The sequence below is a fragment of the Tursiops truncatus genome, chromosome 11 (assembly GCF_011762595.2).
Source record: "Tursiops truncatus isolate mTurTru1 chromosome 11, mTurTru1.mat.Y, whole genome shotgun sequence".
In the NCBI taxonomy this organism is placed as follows: Eukaryota; Metazoa; Chordata; class Mammalia; order Artiodactyla; family Delphinidae; genus Tursiops; species Tursiops truncatus.
The window spans coordinates 72,073,691-72,083,751 of record NC_047044.1 but is presented as its reverse complement, the minus strand read 5'-3'; the positions used below and the strand labels follow the sequence as shown (position 1 = coordinate 72,083,751).

The 10,061-nt window shown below is 35.6% G+C and overlaps 1 protein-coding gene across 1 annotated transcript in view; it reads left to right on the top strand.

Annotated features, from left to right (window-relative positions):
• Positions 1-4,141: 4,141 nt before the first annotated feature.
• The window catches only part of REDIC1 (regulator of DNA class I crossover intermediates 1), a 74,778-nt gene continuing 68,858 nt past the window's right edge, over positions 4,142-10,061 (top strand). The window contains exons 1-2 of the mRNA XM_073789294.1: positions 4,142-4,191; positions 5,740-5,779. Coding sequence (XP_073645395.1) covers positions 4,142-4,191; positions 5,740-5,779 — 90 coding nt within the window. The remainder of the gene's footprint in view (positions 4,192-5,739; positions 5,780-10,061) is intronic.

Below are 10,061 nucleotides of genomic sequence, written 5' to 3'. Positions count from 1 at the left end.
TTATTAGTTCCATTTCTGTAAAATCTTTCACTGGAATTTTGATGGGGATTGCATTGAATCTGAAGATCACTTTGAGTAGTATGGACATTTAAATGATATTAATTATTTTAATCCATGAGCACTGAATATCTTCCTATTTAGCTGTGTCTTCTGCAATTTCTGTCATCAGTGTCTAATAGTTTTTAGTATACAGATGTTTCATCTCCTTGGTTAAATTTATTAAGTATTTTATTCTCTTTGCTGCCATTGTTAATGGGATTGTTTTCTTAATTTCTCTTTCTGATAGATCGTTGTTAATGCTTACAAATACAAGTGATTTTTGTACATTGATATTGTATCCTGAAACATTACTGAATTTTTTAGTTGTAACAGTTTCTGGTGGAATCTTTAGGGTTTTCTATCTATAATATCATGTTAGCTGCAAATAAAGACAATTTTACTTGTTCCTTTCTAGTTTGGATGCCTTTTATTTCTTTTTCTTGCCCAACTGCTCTGGCTAGGATTTCCTTACTGTGTTGAATGAAAGTGGTGTGATTGGGCATCCTTGTTCCTGATCTTAGAGGAAAAGGTTTTAGTGTTTCACCATTGAATATTAGCTGTGGATTGGAGTGGTAGATATGGAGTCCAAACCCTTTGCTCCTCAGGGAGAAGTTAGGAGTTGGGGGTTCTCTCCCAACTGTATGGCATTGTGCTAGGGTAGGGTTTATGGTAACAGTGTGTCTCAGCCTTTCCTATTCATTTTAATGCGGAAATTTTATCATTTGTCCAATGTGCAGGAGTCACTCACCTAGTTTCTGTATCTCTTTCATAGGGAATGCTCCAAGTGTAGCTGTACACTGGGTGTGTCTGTGCGAAGAGGGAAGCTTAGGAACCTCTTATATTGCCACTGTAAGGGAGCAAAATCTTCCACCCCAAAATATCTCTTTGGCATGCGGATTATTTCAAGCTGAAAACATTCTAGGCCCAAAAGACTCAGGAAGAAACATTGACCTTTCTCCTAATTGCCTAAAAGAATTCAGATAGACAGCCTGTTCCCAGAACAGAGCTATCATCAGAGATATCATCAAATATCGTCTAGGTGTGGTGTGGGAAAATTGGCAGGGCCTACAGATCAGAGTCCACTCTGTGTCCCATTGTCTACATGGCCCAGCAAACATTTATGTACCAAACATTTGCTTTTCCATCTCCATATGAATTGCCTTTCTTCCCTTTGAAGTCCCAAACCACTACTCCCAACATCCTCTTTTGTCTTTAGCTGAAGATGGTATTAAAGGTGAGGACTGCACCCTGGTGGCGCAGTGGTTGAGAGTCGCCTGCTGATGCAGGGGACATGGGTTCGTGCCCTGGTCCAGGAAGATCCTACATGCCACGGAGTGGCTGGGCCTGTGAGCCATGGCCACTGAGCCTGCAAGTCTGGAGCCTGTGCTCCGCAATGGGAGAGGCCACAACAGTGAGAGGCCCACGTACTGGGAAAAAAAAAAAAAATAGGTGAGGACTTCAGCCATTTTGGTGAGTTACTCAGTTTTCCTGGATCTCTCTCATGTATACATGTTATTAAACTTGTTTGGTTTTCTCCTGTTAACATGTCTCATGTCAATTTAATTCTTAGACCAGTTATAAGACCCTGGAAGGGCAGAGGAAAATTTCTTCTTCTCTGACACAATCTTGGTTAACCCTTGGGGGCAAAAACCAACTTTGCTCTCTTATTTTAATGTTAATCTAAGCAAAACCATTAGAAGCAACTATTAGGAATATATATATATATATACCTCCAACATGCACACACATAAATATATACATACAAATCCATACCTGACATAGCCAAATAAAAAATCACTTTTTGAATGTCAACTATTTTAACTTTATTGTACAACATCTCTTCAGTGGACTTTGTACCCTTCGGCAGCCCAACATCTGAATCTGAGCACCTTGTCTACGCCTTAGGTATTTCTCACTTTATGAATTTTGATGATAGGCACAGCCCACCTACCTCCGTAGAATCTGGAAAAAAAAAAAAAAACCCAGATACCTGTTTCACCCTGTTTTGCTGCTAGTGAATGGGCATATGATCTAAGCTCAGACTTTGATGTACTTGTCCTGTACCTTGAATCAGAGGTTAGTGACCCAAAGAAATAAGACCTACAGGGCACCTATTGTAGTTGCAGGCAGTTGTAGGATCTGCAACAGCATTGAGTTTTCAGGGTTAGTAACGCCAGTGATGCCAGAAGAGGTTGTTGTTCATTGTCCAGGTGTAGAAATGGTGCAGTCAGTGGTGTCCAGTGTTTGCCAGTGCCAGCAGTGGTGTCTTTATGAGACTAATCATGGCATAATTTTGACTGTGACCCCACAGCTGTCTCGACTTCCTTTTTCTTGCCAGTTGCCAAATCTGCTTCCTCAGCCCTCTTTGCAGGTCTATTAGCTATCCAATTTCCCTTTTTATATATATATATATATATATATCAATACTCAAAGAGAATTCATTTATTTTTTATTTTTATTTTTTAAACATCTTTATTGGAGTATAATTGCTTTACAATGGTGTGTTAGTTTCAGCTTTATAACAAAGTGAATCAGTTATACATATGCATATATCCCCATATCTCTTCCCTCTTGTGTCTCCCTCCCTCCCACCTCCCTATCCCAGCCCTCTAGGTGGTCATAAAGCACTGAGCTGCTCTCCCTGTGCTATGCAGCTGCTTCCCACTAGCTAGCTATTTTACATTTGGTAGTGTATATATGTCCATGCCACTCTCTCACTTTGTCCCAGCTTACCCTTCCCCCTCCCTGTGTCCTCAAGTCCATTCTCTAGTAGGTCTGTGTCTTTATTCCCGTCTTGCCCCTAGGTTCTTCATGACATTTTTTTAGTTTCCATATATAGTGTTAGCATAAGGTATTTGTTTTTCTCTTTCTGACTTACTTCACTATGTATGACAGTTTCTAGGTCTATCCACCTCACTACAAATAACTCAATTTAGTTTCTTTTTATGGTTGAGTAATATTCCATTTTATATATGTGCCACATCTTCTTTATCCATTCATCTATTGATGGACACTTAGGTTGCTTCCCTGTCCTGGTTATTGTAAATAGAGCTGCAGTGAACATTGTGGTATATGACTCTTTTTGAATAATTGTTTTCTCAGGGTATATGCCCAGTAGCAGGATTGCTGAGTCATATGGTAGTTCTATTTTTAGTTTTTTAAGGAACCTCCATACTGTTCTCCATAGTGGCTGTATCAGTTTACATTCCCACCAACAGTGCAACAGGGTTCCCTTTTTTCCACACCCTCTCCAGCATTTATTGTTTGTAGATTTTTTGATGATGGCCATTCTGACCAGTGTGAGATAATATCTCATTGTAGTTTTATCCAATTTCCTTTTAATTTATTTTCTGTTTAAATTAACCAAAGATGCTTTCATTTCTTTTAACTAAGAATCCTAACTGATGCAATATTCTTCTTTAATATAGGTAATTGAAAGTGACTATATCCAGTAAAACATTTAGACATAGAGTACTTACTGTTTACTAGCATTGGGTACCTTAATAATAGTTTAAAAAGATTACCTTTGACTTATACATCAGGATCCTTTTTTACTTTCACTGTAGTTTAGTGATTAGTAAGCTGATCTAGCAATTGGTCTTGAATTCCTAATTAATTTTTTCTTAGGCAAATAGGAACAGGGATTATGTAGTACATAGAATTTGGTGAAAGTCATAAGATAATGTCCTGGATAATGGAAAATCAGCCTGGAATAAATTCAGTTGGTTTATGCATATATTAAGACTGTATTTAGACTTTGACTTATCCCTAATTCTATTGATCTTTATAATGTGGGAACTGCTTATACAATTGATATTTCTTTTTTCTCTTTATAATCTGGATTGTTTAGTGTTATTTCAGCCTCTATCATACTTCTTATATTTCTGACTTTGAAAAGTCACTTTTCTCTCTGTGCCAACGTTTTTTAAGTTTTGAAATGATGGAGAATAAACTAATCCCAAAGGTCCTCTCTAGCCTTAGCATTTAATGAGTTAATGAAGTGTAATTTGTTTCCTTTTTCTTTTCTAAAGTTTGAATGCCAACAGTACACTTATGCTGCATGGAGCAGAATAGTTTGGATTTATTGTTCAGTGACCTCAAAATGGTCAATTTAAGACATACTATTGGGAAATATGTTAAAGAACAAGTTCAGTAAGTGGCAGAGGACTTCCCTGGTGGTGCAGTGGTTAAGAATCCACTTGCCAATGCAGGGGACATGGGTATGATCCCTGGTGCAGGAAGATATGACATGCAACAGAGCAACTTAAGCCCATACACCACAACTACGGAGCCTGTGCTCTAGAGCCCGTGAGCAACAACTACTGAGCCCGTGTGCCACAACTACTGAAGCCCACCCGCCCTAGAGCCCATGCTCTAGCCCATGCTCTAGCCCATGCTCTAGCCCATGCAAGGAAAGCCACCGCAATGAGAAGCCTGCGTACCACAACGCGGAGTAGCCCCCGCTCACTGCAAATAGAGAAAAGCCTGCGCACAGCAACGAAGACCCAACACAGCCAAAAATAAATAAATTTATTAAAAAAAATAAAGTGGCAGAGTCTGGGGATATTCAGTAACTGTCATTCATGTAGTTTATGAAAATCATTTGGAAAAATGAACAGCTTTGTATATTCACAGTTGGCATACTTGGCAGGCAGTAAAAGAAACTGGTTAAAAATTTTAAAGCTAGATTTCTTGGATTTGAATCCAGGTTCTACCACTTATTAGCAGTATGACCTTGGGCAAATTACTTAACTTCTCTGTGTCTTAGTTTCTTCATCAGTAAAATGGGGATAAAAATAGAACTTACCTTATAGATTTGCTATGAAGATTAAATGAGTTTATACATGTAAAGATTCTGGAGTATCTAGAATGGTACAAGATTTATGGTACTCATTTTTAGCAATTTTATTTTCATTTTATTATTACATAATCTCACATAGCTAAAATACATTTTGTTATTTTACTTATAATTCTTGCACAAATCTTGAATTTGAGAGTATAGTTTCATGTATATCCAAAAGATATATTGTGTAGATCTGACTCTATTATCAATGTTTTATAGTGTTCTGCTATTATTAATAGAGCAAATATTTTATAACTGTTAAATACTGCATTACCATTGGGATTCAGTGCAGTTTTTGGCACAAAGATTATGTGGTTTGAGGCACATCCATAATGAATAGCTGTTTTTTAAAGAAGTCGTGAGGTTTCAGGTACACATAGCTGATATATTAATGTAACTGAAGTTGCTCTAATAATAAACTTAACATTTCCTTAGATCCTATATAGATTTTGATCTTCTCTCTATTCCATGTTGATTTCAGTAGAATATTGAAATACAAGGAAAGGCAAAGAAAATAGCAGTGTTGACCAAGAATATTGCTATCAGATGAGAATGTTTCAGTGATACATTCTTTCCAGTGCATTTATTTCTCTACTTATCTTGTTTTTCATAACAGGTTTATTTTATGCTTAATTATTCATCATAGGTCCAGAGTCTTTTTTATTAGTTCTTGGATTTTCTATCTGGGAAAATTTTGTGAAGCAGTATATATACTTTACAGATAATTTAAGAACATTTTCACAGTTGTCACTACACTTTTAGATTTTAATTCCAAGTCTTCAATTCAGCTAAAATGGCAGTTGTTTTAGAGACTATTTCTTTAATTATTATATGTTTTATCATGCTTCCCTTTTCAGGACCAGAGTTCTGATCAAGCAGGAAAGGAGAAAGCAAAAGGTAAAGAAAAAATATTTTTATTGTGTCTTATAGCCTTATGAGAACAGTGATCTTTTGGAGCACTTTTCCAAGGTTGATAAATTCACCTGAGTGAAACTGGAAGACCATCTTTCTTTAGTCTTCTTCCTTCTGGTAGATAGCTTAATTAGCTACCCATTTTGCTCAGGCAGAGAGTTAAGGATCATGTTGATTCTTGTTGTCATCTAGTTCCAATATATCCCAAGTCTGATCAATTCTCACTAACTGTACTGTTAGCCCCCTGATCCACATCATTATCATTTATTGCCCAGAGTACTATAATGACCTTATAACCTATTTCCTACTTTTTTTAGTGTTTTTTAAAATTTTTACATTGATTGTATTACATAGTAATGTTGAGCATGTATATGCCTTGCAACTGAGCAGTATATATCCCAGAGAAACTTCCACAAGTGCACTTTATGTACATGCTTGTTTGAATCGTTGTTGTTAAGTAGCAAAAAAAAAAAAAAAAAAAAAGAAAGGAGAAAGAGAGGAAGAAGAAGGACAGGGTACAGGGGAGAGAAAAGGGAGCACCCAAACATTCAGGAGCAGTAGAATGGTTAAGCAAATTGTGGCCTACCCAAGTAATGGTATAGCCATGAAATGTATCATCTGAATGTAATTAATGTAGATGAATCTCAAAAACAATGTTGAGCAAGGGAAGCAACTCACAGAAGAATACAAGCAGTGAGATTCCATTTACAAAAAGTTCCAAAACAGTAAAAATATGTTCAAAGGTAGTAAAATTTAAAGAAAAGCAAGGGAGTCATTATGATGTAAGCAGGATTTTTGTTAACTCAGTGAAATTATACCTTATTGTAAGTTTAACTTGTATTTTCTTGACTACTAATGAAGCTATCTTTTCATTCAGGTTTTCTGTTTGGGGTTTTTTTTAAACATCTTTATTGGAGTATAATTGCTTTACAATGGTGTATTAGTTTCTGTTTTATAACAAAGTGAATCAGCTATACATACACATATATCCCCATATCTCTTCCCTCTTGTGTCTCCAGGTTTTCTGTTTCATGAGGTGCTTTTCCAAGTATTTAAAATTTTTTTTCTTTGGGTTCTTTGTCTTTTTCTTATTGTGTCTTTATACATTTAGGAATTCTTTGTCAGTTATATGTGTACTCCATAGCTTTATTTTTACTTCCTTAATGATATCTTTGAAGGAAAGTTCTTACTTTTAATGTCATTGAATTTATCAAAATTTTTTTTGCTTTTTCTTTTACTCTTTTGTATTCTATTCTTCACACAGCAGTTAGTATGATTTTTTTAAAAACACAAGCCAGAATTTATCATTTCCCTGCTTAAAAGCCTCAATTACTTTTCATTGCTTTTAGAATAAATCTGATTTAAACATATCTAAAAGGACCTAAAGGTTCTGCATGCTGCCTGCTTCTCTGACCTTATTTTTTACTACTCGCCCTATTGTTCATTGTATTTCAACCACACTGAGCCTCCTTCTGCCACTCTTCTTCCCTTTCTCTGGAAAATTCTCCCTTGAGATAGTTTTATGTCTGGCTTATCAATCTTGGGTCTCAGCTAAAGTGTCTTAGACTGGCTTTCTCTGATCACTACATCAAATAGCTCCCCACCCTCCAGTTACTCTCTCTTCAGTACTCGCTCTTATTCATCACTCTTTTCAAAGTCTGGTATTTTCTTATAAATTTGTTGATTCTGTTCTCTTCCCCCACCCCCTATTAACATATATTCATAAAAAAGGGGTCTTATCACTTTTATTCATTCTGTATCTCCTGTGCCTAGAATTGTGTGTAACATAGGCACTCAATAACTAAATAACCTATGAATGTCATCTGTCCCCAGACTATTTTTCAAAAAATAATCTAACTCTATTTGGATCATTCTTTTGAATATTTATAAGAAAGAAAAAGACTCATGGCCCTTTCCCAAAGTGTTGATCTCTAGTCATGTCATTTTCTTATTCCTTGAAAATTTCATACCTTCCTTTGTCTCCTCAAGCCTCTCTTCCCCAACCCTGTTCTTTATCCCTTCATGCTCATTAGATGACCGTGTCTCATATTTCAAAGGAGATAGAAGCTATCAGATGAGAATTATCTGAAATTTCTATCACCAGTTCTATAAACCATCTTATATCTTCACCCATCTTCTCTTTCCTTCCTGTAACTAAGGAAGTAGTTTCCTTTTGTCAAGGTCTCTCTATCTGTGATCTGGATTCCATTTACTTCTGCTTTCTCAGGGACCTCACTGCATCAATTACTTCACCCCTTTCTTGTATCTTCAGCTATTCTGGGTCAACTGGAGGTTTTGCATCGATATCATACATACTCAATTCTCTCCTGTTGAAACAAGTAAAAACTCTCTCTGGATCCTTTCCCTTTTCTGCTATGCCCCTTCCCACTTACCTCCCGTTCACTTCTCAGTACACTCCACTATACAGCTCTTGCTAATGCTGAAATTGAACTTCATGTTGTTCAATTCCAAGATATTTTTCAGTCCAACTTACTTTAATATGTCATTATCTCCTGCAGTTTACCATTACCTCCATCTTTTCTTTTTGTAGGTGTGTGAGATATAAACAAACCATTCAACACTTCATAAAGTGGACAGTCTCCATTTGGAGAACTGTACACTCCCTTTATCTCAAAACAAGCTTTTACCTTGCTTTCTTCAACACATTCTCCAGATTCTATTCCTGTCTCTCTAGCTGCTTCTTTTAAATAGCTATTATCAAGTTAAAAATTGATTATTTCCTGAGGTTTTTCTAATTATTTTCTGTTTGGCTCTACCAAATGAAACTTGATAGAAAAATTGAGCCTAACCTTGTCAGGTAAATCAATTAGTCACATACCTTTGTTCTTTCTGGGAACACAAAGATTAGAGGCTATCATGATATCTAGAGTATGAGGATCCATTCTCTTCAGCACAGTGTCCCCTGAAATAAAGACTTACTAGCTTTGTAGATAGTCGTTGTACTGTTCTTCCTTATTCCTAGAACCTTATATTTCTATCCTCTGGCTTACTCTTGACTCATCCATCTACCTTAGAAATAATTTCATAAGAAACCTTCCCTCTCCTCCTCTGCCTGACCTCCCACCACCTACCCATAGGTTGACTACCCTTTTGGGGTAGATCCTATAACCTCCTATCACATGGTATTGTAATTATTTGTGTCAGTGTCTCTCTCACCATAGTCTTATTCATCACAAAGTATACTGCCTTAAGAAATAGCATCTTAATTCTAAGATATCATCAATTGTAAGATCCATAGTCAGTTTTTTCAAGGGAAAAAAATATTTACATCCTGAAGGTACTGTCATTTCATTGCTGAACCATAGTGTGATCTTTTCTAAGACATTTAAGTCCAATTTGGGATTGCAAATCACTGAAACAAATTATAAACAGATATATTATATAAACAGACATGTTTATCTACGGTTAATTTTGCATAACAACTTTGTTGCTTGAGAACTGGTACGTTTCTTACAATTCTTACAAGTTTTTTACAATCTTAAGTCTAAGTCTACAGTATAAATGTCTATTATAATTAATGATATTCTGAAAGGTTAATGTGAAAGAGCTTTAATTTCTTGGAAAAGTAATTCTTCCTCTTTAGTTTTTTTGCCATCTTGGACCTTCCTCATTTTTGATATCTCACATTTATAATCACATTTATGGCAGTGTATTATGAATTATTAATGGAAGAGAAGATGTTTTCACAATTTGTTATAGTGTTAGTACATAGTAGTTGCTCAATAAATAAGTTTTAAACAAATAAATGCCTTTGAACTTGGTAAATTAAGGGTATAATCTGAAAGAAAAGAATGAAGATAAGGAAGAATAATTAAGTTCAAACAACCAAGAAGAGAATAAATGCTGGATGATAAAAGATATTATGCACAAGTCTGGTTTAAAAAAAATTGTAGTCATGGAGGTATAACAAAGGGAATTAAATTGGCTTTGGCTGCAGATTATTTCTCACATAGCTGCTTTTTTTTCCCCCCTCTTCTCATCTCAGTTGACTTTTAATGGCACCCAGCTGAGAATATCTTTAAGGAATTTTATATCTATAGAATAGCACACTTTGTAGAAAAACAAATTTGTAGCCTGTCAGATTTGTTTTATCAGATTTTTAAAAACTTTCTACATTCAGATAATTTTTGATACCTGTGAATGTCTTTATAAAGTTCTGTCTTAAAAGTATTACATTTAACAAAAGAAAGATTATAAGAGGCTGTGAAATTTAGACTCTTTAGGCAAACTGCAAGTTATCATGATT